Genomic DNA, 22,900 nt, shown 5'->3' with positions numbered 1-22,900 from the left:
TAAAGATGAACCCGAAACGAAATTGAGCTATTTGTAATGAGGTGGATAGACCTAGAGTCTGTCATACAGAGTGAAGTCAGAAAGAGAAAGATAAATACCGTATGCTAACACATATATATGGAATTTAAGAAAAAAAAATGTCATGAAGAACCTAGGGGTAAGACAGGAATAAAGACACAGACCTACTAGAGAATGGACTTGAGGATATGGGGAGGGGGAAGGGTAAGCTGTGACAAAGCGAGAGGGAGGCATGGACATATATACACTACCAAACGTAAGGTAGATAGCTAGTGGGAAGCAGCCCCATAGCACAGGGAGATCAGCTCAGTGCTTTGTGACCACCTGGAGGGGTGGGATAGGGAGGGTGGGAGGGAGGGAGACGCAAGAGGGAAGAGATATGGGAACATATGTATAACTGATTCACTTTGTTATAAAGCAGAAACTAACACACCATTGTAAAGCAATTATACTCCAATAAAGATGTAAAAAAATATAATAATAATAAATAAATTACTAAGCAATTTAAAAAAATAAATAAAAAGATGAACCCATGTCTACTGTGCTTTCTATACACGCATTTCCTCCAAAGTCATGAGAATCTGAAAATACCCTCAATCCAGATTCTCAGTAGGCAACCATCATTTCCATGACTTAGTCTCAAAGACTATAATTTCACACATAGAGTGAGCACATGATACCATCAGATAATAACATAGGAAGTGTGTGAAAATAATTATAGTAGATAAAAGTAAGACATGGGAAATCTCCCACTTAATTCCCATGCAGCATGGAAAGATCTCTAAAATATATTGTTGAGTAAAAAAAAAAGTTGCATTTAAGTGCATAGAGGATGATATCATATATGATAAAATATATATACGCAAAACCACAGAACTTTGTGCTGTAATGAAAGAAACCAAATTAACCCATTTTGTGACCCTGTCTGATGGTTTGGCTTTAGATGCTCCCAAGCTAGGAGGCAATGATATGGGAAAAAAACAAGGAACTACAATCTACTAAAATACGGTCTAGATACACAAAATACACAATATACACAAAGGAAGAGAGTACTATTTATATAACCAATTGTATCCTAATGTTTTGGTTTTGGTTTTCTATTGTCATCATATTCTGTTATATACATACTACATATTCTCCTTTCTCAGGTTATTAAATATACTAATGTACCTTTTCAGTAGATACCTTGCCAAAGTATTCTAGGTTGTCAGTGATCAAGAAGCTTGTTTTTAAGTTCTTGAGCACAGTGCAGGCCCCATGCCAGGATCTTTCCATCCAAACTAATTGTGAACTGACACACTGAACTGGTATCAAAGGCAAAGTGTCCTAAAACTGGATTATTATTATTTGATTTTATCTGTTCACCAAATCCATCCCTCCTATCACCATGATTTGGACTTAATAATCCCATCTCCGTACATAGGATGTACTCACACTGACAAACCATGGTAATGTGGGCAAATACATAAATAAAGTGTCAGTAGCATGCCAGTCTTCATAGAGGCAGAAGTGACTCTAGGTGAATTACCACTTGACATCAGGCCATTCTAGAACAGATAAAACTTCAACTCCAGTCAGGCAACCCCTCATTGGAGTTTTCCAGGACCAGAATCTGATAGCACTCACTTACCCCCATGATTCTGCCACGCTGCTCAACATCCTCCCACATAAAATGAACTATGATACGACACATGTATTTCCCACTCCGGCCTTCCTGCTTCATTCGGACTAGACACATCCTGGGTGGGAAGAAGACATAAAGAGTCACTGGCTGTTTGCATTTTTTACATCACTCATTTCCACGGAAGGTCAGCTCATCTAAGTCATTTTATCAAAGGGCACAGAATCAAAAAACTAGAAGTGATTAAAAAAATCTTTTATTGAGCTATAACATAGATACTGAAAAGTACATAAATCTTAAGTGTACAGCTTGATGAATTTTTACATATAATATACACCCATGTAAGTACCACTCACATCAAGACATAGATTATTTAGAGCACCTCAGAAGGCTCCCTCATACATGAAAGGGACCACTTTTAGTTGTTTAAAGATAAGTCTGAATCCTTCATTTTACTGATGAAAACAGGAGTTCTAAAGAAGGAAAATGATGTGCCCAACACCACAGAGCAGTCTATAAAGGTGGGTATAGTACTGAGCTCTCCCATATGGACGCCACTAGCTACATGTGGCTACTGAACATCTTAAATATGGCTAGTTCAAACTGAGATGTGGTATAAGTTTAAGATGTCAAAGATCTAGTTCATGAAAAAAGAATATAAATATCTCAAATTTTTTACATTGCTTACATGTTGAAATATTATCAGGTATATTGAGTTAAAGAAAACCTATTATTAAAATTAGTTTCATTTTTTTTCTTTTCACTTTTTTAAATGGAGCTACTAGCAACTTTTAAATATGTGACTTGCATTATATTTCTGTTGGATAGTACCCGTCCAGAATATAGATGACAGAAAGTATTATGATTTCATCTGTATAATTATCAAATTGTTTCCCCCATTAGAATGTAAGTTCCATTGAAGGCAGACATCAAGTCTGGGTTTTTTTGGGTTTTTTTAAATCATTGTATATCTAGGGCTTAAGTATAGTATGCACTCAATATATATTTTCTGAATAAATAAATGAATAAAACATCTCAGGGCCAAGTTTAGGGCTCTTTCCCCTAAACCACATTGCCTCTAATCAGTCCAGAATGCTCTCTGCTTAAGACCTTACATAAGAATATAAGAATATAAACAGGGTCACCAACTTTCCAAGATAGCTCCTAATCTCATTCTTATGACCACACGTATTTCTATTATCTCTTGTTAAATAGTTATTAAGCAGCTACAATAGGACTACTCACCTAAAAGACAACTCCTACTGTAATTATGGAGTATTTAGTCTAAACCGACAATTCTATCTCCATACACAATTAATCCTGCCCATTTAAATCTACTAGCAATAGTAAGGTCCAATGGAATGATTCCAGCCTGGCCTGCCTCAACATCTCTGTTAATGACTAAGATGGAGAAAAGAAAACATACTTATCAAATATGTAGATTGCAAGAAGCTGGGCAGGAAGACAAATATGTTGGATGACCCAACCATGAACCAAAAATACTTCAACAGACTGTTTCAATGGGCTAAATCTAACAGGGATAAATCTAGACCCTGCACTTGGGTCTAAAAGAACAGCTGTAGAGGTACAGGATTGGTGAGTCATGCCCACCTATGTGTGAAAAAGCCTTACTGGCTTACGTTGACAGTATACACTGAAGGGGAGTCAAGAAGATGATATGGTTGCCCCCCAAATTAATGTGATTTTAGAAACAGTAATGCAAATATAGTATCTTCATGTACAAAGCGAGATTTTTGTTCTATTCAGCACACGTCAGACTCTACTTGGAATACTGTCGACAGTTTTGAACATTATATTTTAAGAGACAAGAGGAAGAGTTGTAAGATCAGAAGATATTTAACCTGGAGAAAAACAGGACAGTTGCCTTAAATATTGCAGAAAAGTGATTAGACCGTTTATCCAAAAGGTAGAATCAGAACGAATGGGTGGGTCACAGAGGGAGAAAAACTACTCAACATTTAATGCTGAAAGTAAAAACTTTCTAATAGGGGAGTTTCTGAAGATTTGAAAAATGTAATGGATGACCTCAAAAAGCAGAGAATTTGCAATTAGGCTATCTATCTGATGGAAGGCTGACTACACGATCTCTAAAGTCCCTTCCAACCTCGGGATTTGCTGATGCTGTGATTCTAAATTTGTAACCTCTGAACCCAGTTAGTGCCTAAGAAATAACACTTTGTGACAATAAAAACAGGTCATGGAAAAAGACTTGGCCACTTTATATGATATAGAGCATATACCAAGGCAGAAACAAACTGGGGAAAGTTCAACAGTCCTTTTTCATAACATTTTTCTTAAAGTTAACCAAAGTTAGCCTCTCCACCTGAAAAGACGCTGTGTGTTTTGATGCTTAAGTGTCGTCAGAGGCCAATTCATCAACAGCAATAGTGAGGTAATGGAATTCTTCATTTATATGAAAATTCTCTAGTTTGTTAATACACCTGCCCTCTGAGGTTTAAAAGGCACAGATTTTCTCAGACCATAAACTTACTAACTATATCAACATGGAGTGAAGTGTTTTTTGTGTCAGAGCAGTTTGTTTTATAGCCCGTACAGTCAAATGGTTATCTGGGTTGAAAAGGTAAAGCAAATTGAAGATAATTTCAAGATGCTGACTGACACTTAATTCACTCAATGGACATAAATTTACTTCCTACTGTGTGGAGATTAGAGTGATGGTTAACAAGAGCCCAGCTTCCAAGGAGCAGTTAGTCTCCTTAGGGGAGACAAGAGCCCTAAGAGAGAATGCAGTAAGTGTCCCAAGAGGAACACAAAGTGCAATGGAGTTTGAGAGGATTACTCTTGGCTGAGTGGGATCAGGGAAAGCTTCACGGAAAATGAAACATCGTACCTGGGGCTTGGAAAGGTGAGCTGCAGGTGGACAGATAAAGGTAAAGAGAATTTCCAGAAGATGGAACATTATGAGCAAAGACAGGGCCATGGAAAGCTCAGCACATGGACAGGGACAATACCTAGATTTTGTGGAAGGGAAGTATAGGAAACAGAAAAATATGCCAGAAAGGTCATGAAGGGCTTTTAAATGTCATGCTGAAAAGTCTGGACTTCACTCAGCAGACAAAGGAGAGCCACTGAATGTTTTTCAGGAAGAAGGGGTGTAATAAGATTAGGGGTGTAAGAAGACCTTGGCTTTAAGAACAGATAAGTCTCTCAGAAGTTAACCCTTTCTTTCTTCCCAGCTGGAAACCCTTTCTTTCCAAGGCTGAAAAATGACAAATTTGGTGAATATTTACTTCAGTAGAACTATGGTATTTACAATTGTCTGATCCAGAAATTTAAATTAAGTGTGCATCTACCTTTTGAGAGAAATGCAACAGCAAAGTTTGCTGCAACCTGCACCAAATTTTGCTGATACTAAGAGTTTAAAAAATATAGATTCAAGCCTGATAAATGAAAGAAGGGCAAATTCTAATTATTCCTAAAACACCGTACCTAATTAGTTCTGTAGACAATTGATGACAATTTGAAAACACTATCAAATATAAAGTTCTACAGTAAATTTCATCTCACATAGTTAAAGTTATAAAATCAAAACAATCAGTCTTCTCATTAACAGGAAGTGTAGTGAAGATAACCATGAGTTCTACTGGGAAAATAAGATTCTGATCCACAGGGCTGCCCGTTCATCCACCATCACCAAACTCAGCTAACTAAAGGCTCAACTTATTTTTGTCCTGAATTTGTGAATCAAATTCTCTAGGTAGTTAAGGACAGAAAAGTCATCTTGTTGTGAAGAACTTTTGTGTTTGTCCTCTTCAAGGAAAAAGCACAGCTGAAGGCTGGGGCCCACATCTTAGACAGTCAGCTGCCTGGAATGTCCAGATCAAGCTGAAGGTCAATTCTTAGGGTACCTAACCTTGAAGCCTACAAGTTCAGTCTACTCCTTTCTTTGTTTAGTAAATGTTTTGAATAGATAATACATGCACATGTTAAAAAAAACGTTAAGTCCCCTTCCTACCCACATCTCCCAATCACCAGGTTCCTCTCCCTAAGGCAACCACAGTTAGCAGCTTCTTAGGAAACCTTCCACATGTAATCTATATATATACCAACTTAGTGTATATGTACTCTTTTTACATAAATAGTAGCTTCCCTTTTCTCCCCATTTTCCACAATGGTAGCATTCTACACACACTTTTCTTACGTTGAAAAAACAATCTGTTACAGAAGGATGGTGGTGAAGAAATCTCAACTCCAACTCTGTGCTTCATCCACAGATACTACAGTCACCCCAGTGAAACCCTTTTTAGGATAATAGAGTTGTAGTAATGTATTTAGCAGTTGTTAGGGTAACATCTAATCCAGGCTGAATTCAGCTTATCTGGCAATTTTTTCCTATTCTAATAAGACTAAGAAATAGGAAAAAAAAACCTTTAATAGCAAAAATGGACAAGTGCTGTAATTAACAGCTAACACAACTATGTGCCAGGCACTGTGCTAAGTGATTCAGATACATTATTTCATTTAATCCTTACAACAACTATCGGAGGTTGGTATTCTTCCTGTCCCCACCTTACAGTTGAGGAAACTGAGTCTTACAGAAGTAACGTGCCCAGAGTTACAAAACTTGTTAAGTGTCAAAGCTGGGATCTGAACCCTGATAATCTGATCCCAGAGTTAGACTGTTTTTCTGCCTCTTTTAATGACTAGAACGAACCTTCCAGAATCCATTTGCTTTTTCATTTAATCCTCACAAGGGCAATAATTTAAGTTTCAAAACTAACATCATATTAGAAATAAAATACCAGAAGGGAAAAGACTGGCTAACCTGAGGCAAACACACCTACAACAGCAAAAAGTAACTGCTGGCAGACTAAAAGGAAAGAACCTAAAAATGTATTTAAAATAAACACAACAGCAGTTCAACATGCAGGCTATAGCTACGAGTACAACTCAAAGAAGGCAGCCTGGCAAAATACAGTTGAGAGTTATCAGAACCGGGACTTCCCTGGTGGTCCAGTGGTTAAGACTCTGTGCTCCGAATGCATGGGGCCCGGGTTCGATCCCTGGTCAGGGAACTAGATCCGGCATGCAGCAACTAAGACCCAGCACAGCCAAAAAAATAAATAAAATTTTTTTTTTTTTTTTTTTAGAAAGAGAGTTATCAGGACCTCCTGAATGATCCAGAATAGGTTAAAGTATGTTGGAAGGTGAAAAGAAAATGAGTAAAACAAGTTCAAAATGGTAAACAAAAAAGATTTGATGGTCCTGGTACCCCCTACAAAACAAAGCCAACACGTGTCACAGGCTCTGACCATACAATAATATTTGAGCCATTAAGTAAACTATTCCACAATTGAGAATACTAGGTTTAAATAAAAGATCAGGACAGCTTTACTTCAATTTACATCACGGATGCATTCCTCATAATAAATGCTTAAATTAAATGTTGAGGGGTCAAATTACATTTTGCTACTGATTAAACTTCATAATTTCAGAGCTGTTCCGGGGGGGAAGAGGAAGGGGAAGAGGGGAGACTTCAATGCTAAAACATAATAAAAATTGCCCTTGGGCTTCCCTGGTGGCGCAGTGGTTGAGAGTCCGCCTGCCGATGCAGGGGACACGGGTTCGTGCCCCGGTCCGGGAGGATCCCACGTGCCGCAGAGTGGCTGGGCCCGTGAGCCATGGCCGCTGAGCCTGCGCGTCTGGAGCCTGTGCTCCGCAACGGGAGAGGCCACAACAGTGAGAGGTCCGCGTAAAAAAAAAAAAAAAAAAAAAAATTGCCCTTAAGAATGCAAAAGAAACTTTAAAAAGAGACAATATTCCACTCAAACCTAAAACTGCTCTAAAAAATAGTCTAGTTTTTAGTCTTTTTAGAAAGAGGCAATCTAGTAATTTTTAAATTCTTGTATTAAATGATTAATTTAATCATTCATTAACAAGTATCTACTTAGTACCTACTCCGAGTATAGACTTAATCTATGCATCAACTACCCTCTGTTTAGGAGCAATTCCAGTTGCCCCTCCCGAGTCTGATGATGTTCTTAACCCACAATTTATTATTGAGGTTTTGAGCTTCACAGTACTATCCTTGTCTCTCAGTGATTCCAGTGCCTCATAAATAATACTGATCTCTTTTACATATAAGGAAAGCAAATAACCCAGTTAGCAAAGTAAAGAAAAAAAGGAGTGTTCAAACCCTAGTCTGATGGTTCTCTAATATCTAAAATACAGGGGGAAAGGGAAGAAAGACTCATTCACTAGGAGTCTCAAAATATAAAGGGCTAAGATTTAAATTTTGCCTTATGGCAAATAGTAATAATGATTATTACCGTCTATTAAGTCCTCTAATATGAGACTTGTCACTGTAAGATGCATTTTCATTCACCATCTCTTTCAACGTAAATCACCATCTAAGTATAACTGTCCCCATTTCACAGGAAAGAAAACTGACACTCTGAGGACGTTAAGTACCTAAAGGTTGCTCAGTGAAGGAGAGTGGAGCTGGAGTGAAGCCTGGGCTCCCCCTCTCTCCCTCAAGCCACAGTGCCTCCCAGGGCAGTGTCAGTATTGACTGCTCCCCCATCCTGTGACAGCACAGCTCCAAGGGCCTCTTCCTGCTAGGTCAGACTCGGAGGAAGACAACAACACTGCCTGCAGAGTTCAAAGGAAGGAGAGTTTCCTAGCCACGCTTTCCTCCTCTCTGCCTAAATCTGGGAAGGAAGAATTCTTGTTATTCCTGACTCTGACCTCCTGCCATGTCCTGGCAGCTCTCAGCATCCTGTCTCACTTGCTCTGCTTGGGCCTTCTGACAATGCCAGTTGTGTTTTGGCCTTGTTTCTCCCTCATGGTAGTTTATAAGCCGCTCAGAGAGGATCTGATTTTGAATTCAGTGAAGACTAGTGGGCACTTGGGCAGGTTTGTCACTCTGGCTGCTATGAAGGAATCCCAAAGGGACACTCACGTAGCTTGTTTCCCTTACTCCGCCACCGGCTGGGGCCAAGAAAGCGGAGCTGACATGGCCACACTCAAGTCTCAGCAGTGTGCTAATGAATGAGTTTATTTATTTGTGAGCTGGCACGCTGACCCTTTCCTGGGGCTGTGTGCATGGCTATCTCCACCTGGTTTCCTAAACTCCCTCCCCACCAAGCCTACCCTTTATGTGGGGAGCATGGGGGCCACAGGACAGTCTGTGGGCCAACAGACAAGTGGGGCAAGGCACTTCCCTAAGCCATCTCACCTGACAGAGGGCCTCCTCCAAGAGCTACACCTGGCCTGTGGCCTGCCTGTCAGATCCAATATAACGAACAAGCTCCTGGGGAGCAGGTACCAGTGCTCTTAGGTTGTGCAATGTTGGTAAAATGATGCTGCATAGGCCTTTGGTTTGGGAAAAAAGCTACGTGTGTGTGTGTGGTTTAAAGAGGGTGACTCTGGCTGGGGGAGGCAGAGAGAAGATGTGCACATGGCCCGGGCTCACCATATACAGCAGGTCTGGAGCTGCTGGAATCCAGCATGAGCTCGAAAGCCCTACAGCTACATCAGAACTGCTGTGGTGGTGTTAAAGAGCCCTCTTGAAAAGGCCAGGAGTGTCTGCCAGGGCAGTTCTCTGGCTGGACTGAGACTGGACCCAGTCTGTTTTCCAACCCCTTCCGTCTCCACACTTTACTTCTTTCTCTTCGTTCCCAGAGGCTTCTTCCCTTAGGCTTATAAAAATGTTCTAGTGTTTCCCCATCTTAAAACAAAAAACAAATAACAAAATGCTTCCCTACTCCATCCTGTTTCTTCCTCTAGTAATCATCCTCTCATCTTTCTTTCTCACTTGGGACACCTTAAAAAGTAGTTTACAATTAATTCTTCCTCTCCTAATAACTCCTCAAGACCCCATGTCCCCTAGTTCTAGACCCCAGAGGGCCAATGCAACTGCTTTCTTTGACTATCCCCAGGCTGCCTGCCTTCCCTGTGCTCCATAAGATCTGTATGTCTGCTTATCAAACGGCCCTTGGCACCCTGTACTATTTTCAGGTTTACTTGTTGCCTCTCCCAGGACACAGACAGTGAGTGCTAAGAAACACAGTTTCATATAGTTGCTGGTCGGTAGTATGCAGTTCAAATTCAGGGCCACAGACTCCCATCCCACAACCACCGAAAGGGGACAAGCACACAGGAAGCAAAGTGTTGCAGAAGGAGCAGTTCGCAGAGTCAGTTTTGGATTTGGGTCTCGGATCCTCCATTACTGATAAAGAGACCTGTGAAAAATCCTTTAAAATTGCCAAGGTCATCTCCCCATTTGTAAAATGAGGGAACTGGACTAGATCTGCGGTTTTTAAACTGTGCTCTGAGTTTCCAGGGAGCTACGTAAGGGTCCCTTACCAGTGGGCGTGTTGGGAAGACCTGAAGTGAGGTCATTCCCACTTCTTCAACCCAATTAGCAATCCTTTTATCTATTCATACACTGTGGCTGAGCATAAAAGCTCATCTGTAAAAAGGGCTCTGCTGGTAAAAAGATGGAAAACCATGAGGTCCCACTGCCTGCAATGCTTTTTCATCCACTCTTTGACTTGCTAACTTCTACTCATTATTCAGGGGTCAGTTTAAATGTCACCTCTTCAGTGAAGCCCTCCCTGAGTGAGCCACACCCCCTCAACTAAGTTATGTATCCCTCTTCCCCCACAGAGCCCTGTCACTTACTCTCACAGCACCCATCCCAGTTGTATTTTATTAATGATTTCTTCCAGGTTTTTCTCCCACACCCTCAGCCCTATGAGGGCAGGGAACAAATCTGCTGCATACCGTAGGTTCAATTAGAAAACAAATGCTGTAATTTTATGGATTTATGTTTAAGAATAAGCAGGTACTTAACTAAGTAATAAATAGTATTAGTAATATTAAATATTATTCATATTAATAAATAATTATTTAATTAGATACGTCAGTAGTTTTAGTTACCAATGAGGAAAGCAACTTAAAGCAACTCGAAGTTAGCCAGACCCATACTGGAATTTCCTCTCTACCATGCACTAACTAGCTCTGCGGCCAAGCTCTCTGATGGCTCTCAGTCTTTGATCTCTCATGTAAACAGGAATAAAGCAGTTATAAGAATGTGTGAGATAATATAAGTAAATAATTTTTAAAATAGTACTGTAAGGGGCCCAGTAGTTATTATATTTATGATATACCTGACTTTAAAATAAATTTAAAAAATACAAACTGCATTTTCCTCTCCACTCTACCTCCATCATAGGCATATTCTAATTTTATTTGTTCTATTCCATTTTCTAAAATTAATTTCTGTATCTATAACGTACTAGTGTTCCATGACAAATTTTAAAATGGGGGTCTCTGCAAATCTATTAATACTTAGAACACCAACATAAATTCTACCTACATATACCTCACCCCCCAGGGAAACTTAAGTAGGTGCAGAGCTTTTGCCACTAACAGGCAGTGGCCCCGAACCTTCCAATTGCCATAGGAGCCAAGTCAGATCTGAGGCCATAAATTATTTAATCAACATTTATTGAGCTGAAGAAATACCTCATTTTCATATCTCTCCAAAAGGAAAATAAATATAATTCTTGGCCTCAATAAATTCACCATCCACAAGGAAGACTGATACATATACGATAAAATATAAAAATGTTATGTGATGAGTGCTATAAGAGAGGTATTCAAAATATTAAAGGAACTCGGAAGAGGAACTAACTCTGCCTTCAGAGGGAAGGGAAGGCTTCAAAGCAGAGATATCTGAGTTGGATATTGAACAAAAAATAGGTGTTTGTCAGGTGGAGAGGAAGGAGAAGGACTTTCTAGGCAGAAGAAAGCTTTGTGCAGAAGACCTGAAATTGCTATTACATAGTTTAACTTTTTCTTGCAGGGGAGGGAGTGATGGTGGTAGTGGTACCTAGAACGGCACCAGACGAGAGTGGTAAAGGTGGCATATTTGGTGGGATATGAATGCCATGCTAGGAAACATACTTTATCCTGAGAACAATGGAGAATATTAAGGAGAGAGAGTGTGTGTGTGTGTATACTAATCCAATTTGTATTGAGAAGACCAATGGCACAGGAAGAGGGAAGTTGGAGGCCAAACACCAGTTTTCAGGTACTGTTACTTGTAACCCAGTGAAATCAATTTAGTGGGTGACATCTTGAATTTCTGTTTTAAATGAATTCAAATGGAGTAGAAAATATCAGAGATCATCTGACATTGTAAGGATAAGTTTTATAAAACTTTTGTGTCAGATGCATGTGTGTGTTCTGGATTGCAAGGTAAAATGCATTTGTTACTATGGGTCATGGTCAAAAAAGTTTCAGATGGTGAAACTGGTGCCTGACCAGATGAAGGGAGTGAGGGAAAAGTCAAGGAGGCTTCACAGGTTTCTGGTGTGGGTACCTGAATGGATCACAATGCCACTGTCCCAGACAGGGAACAAAGGAGGAGGCTGGCTTTTATCAAGTCCACATGGGAATGCTGGAAACCCCTCACAGCAACCTCTCTCAGCATTTTTTCAGTAGCCATGGTGAATACTAATCTTGTTCAGCAAAGACAAAGGACACATAGTCACCGAAGCTGCAAGCTCACAAGAATACACAACTGATAAGGGCCTTCTAGGAACTGGAGGGGTCCCAGTCCTAAATCCCAATACACATAAAAACTTGGGAACCAGAGAAAGCAGACAGGATAAGGGAAACATCAACACCTCTTCCAGGGAACTAACAGGATATGAGAAATCCTGTCTCTATTCTGAGAGCCAACAGGGAATCATCACCCTTGGGAACCTAAGCAAGCTTTCTGTAAAGTCCACTGCCAGGGTATTCTAGTTTTATGGGGTGTTTTTTTTTTTCACGGTGGGGGGGGGGGGATTCTGGTGGGGGGGGCGGATTCTATTTTTATGACTGCTTTCTAAGCCTCCCCACCTCTCCCTCACACTACCACCCACAGGAGGTATTTCAACCCTGCACATCCCTAGCAAGTCCACTGAGCCCTGTAATACTGGATTTGGTGATCCCTCAGTTACCCTCCTGGAGCTTCGGGCTAAGAAAACAGGACTTAGAAGAGCATAGCTTTTCTGCAGACTCGGGGTGGATCCCTTATTCCCTCTAAGAATCCTATCCCCTGGAAGAGAGTTTCCCCAATTCTTCTTGGAGGATCATAGCACAATTGGACACTAAAGTAACTTCCTGGTGACCCTTTCCACTACATTTCTCCACAAACCAGCCCTGAGTGCTTCAGACAACTTGGCTGCCCTCAAATACTCCATGTTCTTGTACATGTTCTATGTTTTGCTCCTAATAATTCCCTCAACTCAAATGCCCTTTTCTCTGACAGAAATTCTACTCACCCTTCATGGTACATCTCAAATGTCACCTCTACCACAGAGCAACTCTTTATCCAATACATACTCCCTCATCCACCAAATTCGGATTTAGTCACACCTCCTTATCCTTCCATAGTATCTGCTTATGCCTTGGGCACAGCACTTTTTTCATTGTCATCCATTACGGGCAATTGTACTGTGCCTGTTTTCCACTCGACTAATTTTCTTGAAGGTGCACACCATGTCATATCCTACTCTCCAGTGCCCCCCAGTCCTTAACACAATAAGAGTTTGCTGATTCATCCCATGAAGCCCGCAGATCATGAGAACCAAGGAGGAAGGATGGAGGGGACACCAAGCATAGACAGGCCTCCCTCCCCCTACTTAACTGGTGGTGGTACTCCCCACTCCTCTGAGAAATTAAACCAACCTCAGCAAGGAAGGCTCAGCAGGCACATTTGGAAATGGTGGCTAACTGGAAAGAACTACAAGTAGTTTCAAGGTTCTCCCAGCTGCTAGTAGTCAGGTATTGACGTTGGGATGTGGTCACAAGGATTATATTTTTTATTTTGCCATCCACTCCCTCTAACACTCTGATACCTCTGGCTATTGGGCAATAAAGAGTCTTTCATTCTGACTCTGAATATTATCTTTGAGCTCCTCTGGGAACAGCCTAGCCTCCTCTCATCCCTCCCACCTCTCCAGTGAGTAATTCCACAGGGCCACCTCTGCAATCCTCTCCTCTTGAAAAAGTAGTTTTCCTCTCAGTACATCCAGCTGCCCTCCCTGAACCTTTTCCTAACCTTCACCATTCAGACAGAAGGTGGTTGGCCTTCTTAGCTGCCTGACTAAAAGACATGGCACATTTCAAGGGTTTTGATAGTTGCAGCTTCCTCTGTGATCCTACAGGCACTACTTACTCAGATTTATTATAGAACTTAGCCAGTCCAATTTATAACTGACTATTATATATGTCTTATCTCCCTCACTAGACTGTGAGCCTCCTGACATAGCTTACTAACTGCCCAGGACACAGTGTACACTCAACAAACTACCGGCTTAGGAAAAAACAACATGAACTGCCACCTTAGGCCCCTTAGCCAATCTCACTGACTATGTGAGTTCAGAAGAAATATTTCAGAGGTGATCAAAACCAAAAAGTCTTTATATAGTAGTCAGTCCTGTGATGCAAAGCTCAGCTGAAGGCAGTCTCAAACAAGGGTCCTTTTGACAGGGCAACCATTCCCCACGTTCCTCAGATACTACGGTCAAAGTAGTAAACTTAGTTCTCCAGAATTTACTTTCCCAAGATCTGGCAGTTCAATAAATAGTCCCCAGCCCCCACTTCAACGTCTCTCCTATATCCTTCTGACCTTTAATACTGTGTAACATTAGATGAAAAATTGATTTTTTTGGCTACTTAATTTGCAGCTGAAGAAAAAATATACTGTTTAAGGTGTTAAATATTTTTACATGCAACAAAACTGGCATGAATCTAACCTGTATGCACATTTTAGAGGTACAGGCGTAAATGTCAGTGCTATAATTTGTTATAGGTTTCTGATGACCAGCAATGAAAATGACCACGGATGCTCACAATTCAAACCACTTTTACGTAAATGTGAACTTTCCTAAAACAGCGAAGGGAAAGAACTTTCCACCCAAGCTCATAGGGTCTCTTACAGATACTGATAGCATTGTTCACTGGGTTAGGTGTTCTTTGAGAAAATCCTACAAATATTAGTTTCTTTCTGGGACTATGCTTTGACCTTTAATAAAAAAATGTGCTACAAGACACCAGTTATTAAAATGAAAGGAACAGCTTTTAATGCCTGAACAACTGCGATTTCATATAATCAGCCCTGCTGAAGGCTATACCTTAACAAGTCAGCAGTGTTTTAAAAAAAAAAAAAATACATTTGGTGACTTCACTTAAATTGCTCACTTACCAGACATGAAGTAGAGTTATAAGAAACCATGAATTGAATGTATCAGGCATCTGACACCCTAGAAAATAACAATAAAGTATAAATATGTGAAGGTTTAGAAGAGGCATATGGACTATATTTGAAATATCGGTAGAAATTTGTTCAACTAAAATATATGGTAATCACAGTGCTCTCTGATTATGCTATCATAGAGGAGGCCAATGGAACCACAAGGCAAGCCCATGGGTTGATAAAGCACTGAATGCAGTCAGACAAACAGGCTTCTAGTAACAGCCCTGTTACCACCTTGCTGTGTGGACTTGGGAAAGTCACTTCTCTTCTCTGAGCCTCAGTTTTCTCACTTTGTATAATGTGGCCTGGACAATCTTTATAATTCCTTCCAACTCTGATTCAACGTTATTTTCCCCTCCTGGTCTCCAATTCTTCTGGAAAGCTAGGCAGACACCACCTTACCTACCCCACTTAACTAGAGGCTTTTTTTCACTTGAGCCCTGCTGAGAAATCTAAGTTCTTCTTGTCCATCTCCCTTTCCTGTCTTCTTTCTCTAAGGTGACCCAGTGGGTATGCTAAATGATTCAACCAAAATAAATGATCAGAAGAAAGAAGCAGGACTCTAGGGAGCTACAGTTGAATAAGAAAGCAGATAATATCTAATGAAAGGTTGTTCATCACCCCCAGGAATGACAAACCTGGTAGGGTTTCTCCTTGGTTTAAGAAACCAAAAATCAGCTCAGGGCTTAGACATCCAAGCGTCTCAATTCTCAGATCTCTAAGAAATGCCTCTGGCTGGATGAGGGGTCCCCCACAGAATATGCCCTCCTTATTACACGGCAGGGAGAAAAGCTGGAGCAAGAGGATAAAGAAAAAAGAGAGGGCTTCCCTGGTGGTGCAGTGGTTAGGAACCCGCCTGCCAATGCAGGGGACATGGGTTCGAGCCCTGGTCCGGGAAGATCCCACATGCCATGGAGCAACTAAGCCCGTGCACCACAACTACTGAGCCTGCACTCTAGAGCCCGCGAGCCACAACTACTGACCCTGCGTGCCACAACTACTGAAGCCTGCGAGCCTAGAGCCCGTGCTCCACAACAAGAGAAGCCACCACAATGAGAAGTCCGCGCACCACAATGAAGAGTAGCCCCCGCTCGCCACAACTAGAAAAAGCCCGCGTGCAGCAATGAAAACCCAACGCAGCCAAAAATAAATAAAAGCAAATCAATTTATATCAATAAATAAGAGAATCAGTGGGAAACTTGGGCCCTTAGAGTAGAATCTGTCCTTTGGAGTAATGACTCAGGAAGGAAGTAGTATCTTCTGCCTTTCAGCAAACGAAGTATACAATGTACTAAATGATAACAAATAGGGGCCACTAAGATAGAAAACACAGAGCAGGACCCCTGTGAGGTACACTAACAACGCCAATAATAATAAAGAGCTGTAATTCATTGTGTGCTTACTATGTGTCAGAAATAATAGGTACCTTACAAGCATTAGTTCAATGACTCCTCCTAACATTCCTAAGAGGTGGGTATTGATATTACCGCATTTGACAGGTGAGAAAACTGACTTAGAGAGATCATGACAATTGCCCAAGGTCACACAGCTATGAAATGAGACATCTGGGATCAAATTCAGATCTACTTGATTCCATACACTGTTGGCTTAATCGCTAACTGCCTCTCTAATACTAGTATCAGAAACTAACATTCACTAAGGGTCCATACTTCCTGTCAGGTCCACCGTTAGTCATGTCAATATATTATCTCACTTAATCCTCACTTTAACCCTGAAGGAAGGCATTATAAGCCTCATTCTAGAGATAAAGAAACAGGGCTCGAAAAGTCTAAGTAACTTGCAGGCAGCCACAATATTAACAAGCTAGTGGCTGGGCTGGGATTTCAGTCCAGGTCTGTCACAAACTGACACCAAAATACGCTGGTGAGCTTACTGGGAGGTGCCCAGCAGCTGTCAAGTGGACTTCCTCTTGGAGCCCAGCAGGAGGGAGGTGAAGGCTAGCCTGGCTAGCCATTCAGCTATTAAGACACATGCCATCTGAGAGTGGGCCAACCACCCTCCACCTAGAACAAGAATAGCCATGAGAAACTCTCAAGCCCGGATCTAAAGTTGGGTCTTTTTTGGATGCTAGAACAAAACATTAAAAAGAAAAGTTTTCTTGGAAGTCTGTCTTTCAATCTGGAAAATGAAATTTGGCTGCTTCTAAAGGACAATCTGTTCAGTTGCTACCTCTACATCAAAGCTTCCCAGCAGCCTCCAGGAGCCTTTCCAATTTTCTCAAAGAGGGAATCAGTTCTTCGGCTGGAAAGCATAGACAGACAGACAGGCCAGCAACTGGACTTGGGTCACAATTTTCCCTCTGGGGGTCAGCTCAGGGCTGAGGATGGGAAAAGAGCTGGCATATGATTGACTCCCTGTACCCACTGGGGTCAGAACAGAAACCCACGGGGTAAAGCCCTAAAAAACAAGACCGCTGAAAGTTTGACTGTGAGCAGCTCAACAACACAGCAAACTCTTTAGCTTCATGAAATGTCTTTAAACACTTCAAAGTTAAAACCTGCTATAGGGTCTTGCCATGATCACACTCTTGCTCCAGTACACACTCAGTGCACTATTTTCTGAGGTTAGGTACTTTCCTCCTCAACATCAAGTTGGATAAAATTAAATAATTCATTACTATTATGGGGCAGCAGTATTAACATAGTTGTTTGTTTAACGCAGACACCAGGGTCAGATATCCTGATTCAAAACCTTAACTCTAGGGCTTCCCTGGTGGCGCAGTGGTTGGGAATCCGCCTGCTGATGCAGGGGACACGGGTTCGTGCCCCGGTCTGGGAAAATCCCACATGCCGCGGAGCGCCTGGGCCCGTGAGCCATGGCCGCTGGGCCTGCGCATCCGGAGCCTGTGCTCCGCAACAGGAGAGGCCACAACAGTGAGAGGCCTGCGTACCGCAAAAACAAACAAACAAACAAAAAACCTTAACTCTACCTCTTACTTGGTATATGACTCTGGGTAAAGTTACTTTACCTCTCAGTGCCTCACTTTTCTTCTCTGTAAAAATGGGAAAACAAAAGAACCTACCTTACAGGATTCTTGTGAGGATTAAATGAGATAGGGCCTGTAGAACATTTAACAAAGTAGTTAGTATTTAATAGGTACTCAATAAATATTCACTATTGATTTTTAGTGAATTGTTTAAACACTAGGGTTTAAATTATCTTTGAAAAAACTCACTATTTAAGACTGCATCAATAAAATGATGAACCTCAATCTTTTTTTTCTTCAAGTTTTAAAAAATATATTTATCATATACTTACACAAAATTGATATATTTGATAGCTGAGTATTAGTAGCAGAAAGAAAGGTAGAACCTCAATTTTATTAACTCAAAATTTATTCACTAAGGAGTTCCTCTCCAAAGTATGAACTCTTAAGGGCTAAAAACAAAGCAGTCTGCAGACAACAGTGTGGTATTAAACACAAGCTTTACTGATTGGCTGGACGCCTCTGCCCCTAAGTGCTCTTTATAACAGAAATGATCTCCAAAAGACCAGTTAGCAAACACTGTGTGCTCACAGAGGGTACACTCATTTATGCCACAATGACATCATCAGAACATCCTGGAAACAAGAGTTGGCTCTTAAGCTATCTCACCAGTCAGAATCCCCAATATCTAGGTCTCTGGATCAAGACGTCTGAACACTTTGGCTCTGAGATGACAGAGTATCTATAACTTTGGCATTTTGTGAGGGCCCGTCCAAGAGGCTGACAGGCATATTGTTTACTGAGTAAAGAAACTCAATCTTCATGAAATATAACTGGTCTCACTTTTGTTGGAAGAGTGAGAATGACACTGACCAGCTACCTGGGACTCTCTATCCTTTTAAAAAGCTACTGAATTCTCAGGACTCTAAAAGTCAAGCCCTAAAAGACCAAAAATCCAAGGGAGTAATAGCCACTTTAAAGATGTAATCTTAGAAAGCAATATATCTATACACATTCTCTTCTTTTACCTCAAACCTGTCTGGCCTACTCTTTAGAATCCAAGGTGCAAGGAAGTCAGTCTCATTATTTTATAGATATTCTTTATCTGCCTATAAATGGTACTTTTCACACTTGCTCCTTTTTATTCACTGGCCACAGTTTGGAACCACTTTGGTTTGATTCTGAAATTTAATCTAACCACAAATGACAAAGATGGATCACAATGGAGCATAATACAAAGGAACATGATATAGGTCTAAAAGGTAATTCTCAAAGTGAGTCTTAGAAAACCTGAAGTAAGAGTGGTGTCACTGAAAAATGTGACATCAGATAACTACTTCAAAGGGCAAGACTAGGACAAAGCTCACTGAGATGTACACACTCTAATATACATAAACATCAGCTCACAATACTAACAGAACATCTCACAGAGGTAGGTCTCATTTAGAAACTATAAAATAGGGCTTCCCTGGTGGCGCAGTGGTTAAGAATCTGCCTGCCAATGCAGGGGACACAGGTTCGAGCCCTGGTCCAGGAAGATCCCACATGCCACGGAGCAACTAAGCCCGTGCACCATAACTACTGAGCCTGCGCTCTAGAGCTCGCGTGCCACAACTACTGACCCTGCGTGCCACAACTACTGAAGCCCGCGCGCCTAGAGCCCGTGCTCCACAACAAGAGAAGCCACCACAATGAGAAGCCTGCGTGCCGCAACGAAGAGTAGCCCCCACTCGCTGCAGCTAGAGAAAGCCCGTGTGCAGCAACGAAGACCCAACACAGCCAAAAATAAATAAATAAAAATTTTTAAAAGTAAAAAAAAAAACTGTAAAATACAAAAAATTATAAAACACAAAAATATTAAAATGGATTACAATTTCTATTTTGCAGTTATTTTCATTCACAGGCAATATGTTATAGTAGAAAAATTCCTGGATTTTAAGCCAGATGACACAGGATCAAGGCTTGACTAAGCAAACTTGGGCAAATCACTTAGCCTTTTTATAAGTTTCAATTGTTTATGAAAACAAAAGAAAAATGAAAATAAGAAATACAAGCCCTTTCCGGTCTCACATGTTTTGTAATTCCTAAATGAGACAAAAGTAAAAGCATACCATGTAAGTGTGAATTATTAAAATATAATAGTTAATAATTTTAATAAACTTTTATTTTTATAAGTAGTTTACAACAGATTATAAATTGAAGCATGATATATTAATTTAAATATGTAATAATAGTCTCATTATTCAAGAATCTTCAATAATGAGGATTAGCTAAACAAAGATAGCTAGTAAACATCCTTTCAAAATAATTATAAAAAGTTTATGAGTTATTTAATATTAAATAGATGTGTAGGATGAGGTTTTAAAAAGATCTGATGAAAAATACTTGTGTACATGGATTCAAGAAACCACTTGAGAAAAATCCAGCTTCTAATATTAATAGTCTCTTCATCAGGTAGAGAAAGATTATTTTCTCCTTTCACACTAATTTCTCCTAAAGTAAGAAATTGTTAGAGATTAAAAAAGGAGGAAAGTTTTCTTTCCTGACTATGAGTAAATAAGAAATGGAAGGTGGATACTAAATTAGGATTACAACTCAGCACAGTATTTTAAGTTTCCAATGAAATATTGTACCGATCTGCTGAAATAGTAAAAATGACAAAACTTGCATTTAATTTAAAAAAACAAAATAGTTATTAAATAATCAAAACTTCATCTCTTTCTTCATTGTTGTTAACATAATTATATATAATTATTGGCTGTCCATGAAAAATATCAAGTATATTTAGTTAAGTGTTTGTTGCTTTGAGGATAATGACTGTTACCACAGATGTGCACAGAACACATTTCCTTCCAAAATCTGTGGAACTGGAAACAGCTTAAACTTTCCCAATGACTTTATAAGTATCTGCTTTAAATGACATGTTTATAACTACAACAGTTTACATTAACAAAATGAATACTGTATTGATATAATCAACTGCTAGTGATGATGATATAAACCAGTAAAACACTTTTGGAAAGCAATTTATCAATGGGATAAAAATAAAATTATATGTGCCTTTTGACTCAACAGTCCTTCTACAGAAAGAAGAAAAATCATGAGGCATATTCCAGGGTTAACTAAAACAATTATAAACTAGAAATAAAAGAGGAATGATTGGGCAGAAGTTCATGTCAAAAATACTGAGTAAAACATCCAGAACGTAAAACAGGATGTGTTTACTCTGAGTACACTCTTATGTAAAAAGATGCATGTGTGGACAAGGGGGAATGATGATGTCAAAGTACTGGACAAATTTTTAGGTCTTTTTTCAAACTTGTTAAAATGTCTTATTTATAGGGCTCTTTTGGCCTTTGTTTATTCTATTAAAAGAGAAAAATAAGCAGCTTTTATTATACATTTTGTTCAGGAAAAACTGTTTTACTAGTAACTTAAAAAGAAACCCGATCCTACCAAGACACAATCATAAAAATGAAAAGTAGATTTATTTTCCTTTTCACAACTATCAAAAATAGTAACTTACTTCGAAAGAATTCCTCGAAGTCAGTTTTCTCCACACAGCTAGTATACATGCGCAGGGCCGCAATCTTAATCTTCTAGACAAAGAAAATAAAACCAAACTCAAGACATGACCAAGTGAATGTTCTAGTGCCATTAGATGTAGGTCACAGAATCTTATATGTTTTCAACTAGAAGGATGGGTCCAAACCTGTCTCTAGCCATTCACAGACTTCACACAATTTTACGATTTTGGCATCAAAATGTCAAAAAGGTTTTTCCAATATTTAGACGAACTCTCTCCTTTAATTCAAACCCATTTCACCATGTTTCAGCCTCTAAACCACCATTCAGAACCATCCACATTAATTCTTTATAATCTGAAACCCTTTATATTAAAAAAATTACCCATTCTCCTTACCAAAATCAAACAAACAAAACCCTCCATCCTTTGATCTTTCCTCAGAAGCCCTATTAACTATTCTGTCTTTTTTTTCCCTGAAGGGAGGGGGTCACTTTTTTTTATGTTTTCCCTAGTTTTATAGTTTGCTGATTAACAGAATACTATGTTTATAAATAAGAGTTTCTAATGAATGTAAAATATAGTAAAAGGATCAACCTTTTACTATTCCCCAAAGCACTAAGAATTCTCTTAGAATCTTGATCTGGGTGGTGGTTTTAATTTATTCACTGAGCTGTATACTTAAGATTTGTATATTTTACTGTATGTACATTATGCCTTCACAAAAACCTAAAAATGAAAAATAAATTCTTGTAAGGGTTGACTGTAGGCCTGAAGACCAACTCAGTGCTAAAAGAAGAAGAATTTCTAAGGGCTTTCAAAATATTTCCTTCAGGATACAATTAAACTAGTCCATCAACAAAAGGCTCGTAGAAGCTTATTTTTCCTTAAAATGACAGAGAAAATTACTCAAATATACACAGACTAAAAAATATGTATATGCAAAGAGAATGGCATAGCAACTGAAGAAAAACCAACCTAGAATTTTAGCAGAGCTGTTTGGTTATTAAGGTTCAAAGTCACCAAGGATATACTATATCCAATACTATATAATATTCATATTTCAGTTTCTGATGGGCAGAAATACCTATAATAAATTAAAGTATTATGTCTTTGATTGCAATTAAGATTTTTTCATTTGCTAATGTTAAGTTTTCAATGATTTTAGTCTAAAGTTCATATGGGGGAAAACAGAACAGAACATATAACAAATGGAAATCAGATATACTTATATGAGCAGTAAATCAGCATTGGAAGTCCACATTTAAACAAATAGTGAGACACTAAAAAAGAAAGAGCAAATTAAACCTAAAAGCAAGCAGAAAGAATGATATATAAAGATAAGAGCAGAAATCAGTGAAATTGAAGACAGAAAAATAACACAGAAAATCAAAAGAGGCCAGAGCTGGTTCTCTGAAAATATCAATAAAATTGACAAAAATTTAGTAGCACTGATCTAGGGGGGAAAAAAAGGAAAAACAGAGAAGATACAAA

The 22,900-nt window shown here is 39.5% G+C and overlaps 1 protein-coding gene across 3 annotated transcripts in view; it reads right to left on the bottom strand.

Annotated features, from left to right (window-relative positions):
• Nucleotides 1-22,900, bottom strand: part of UQCC1 (ubiquinol-cytochrome c reductase complex assembly factor 1) — a 91,054-nt gene that overhangs the window by 42,503 nt on the left and 25,651 nt on the right. For all 3 annotated transcript variants that reach the window (XM_027078472.1, XM_027078473.1, XM_027078474.1), the window contains exons 5-7: nucleotides 21,410-21,482; nucleotides 14,886-14,943; nucleotides 1,649-1,757 (exon numbers count right to left, since the gene is read on the bottom strand). In XM_027078472.1, the coding sequence (XP_026934273.1) occupies nucleotides 1,649-1,757; nucleotides 14,886-14,943; nucleotides 21,410-21,482 (240 nt within the window). The remainder of the gene's footprint in view (nucleotides 1-1,648; nucleotides 1,758-14,885; nucleotides 14,944-21,409; nucleotides 21,483-22,900) is intronic.

This window comes from Aethalodelphis obliquidens, unplaced genomic scaffold (genome assembly GCF_003676395.1).
Source record: "Aethalodelphis obliquidens isolate GAN/ISIS:26980383/991018 unplaced genomic scaffold, ASM367639v1 scaffold42, whole genome shotgun sequence".
NCBI lineage: Eukaryota > Metazoa > Chordata > Mammalia > Artiodactyla > Delphinidae > Aethalodelphis > Aethalodelphis obliquidens.
This window is presented reverse-complemented; position numbering and strand designations above follow the sequence as displayed.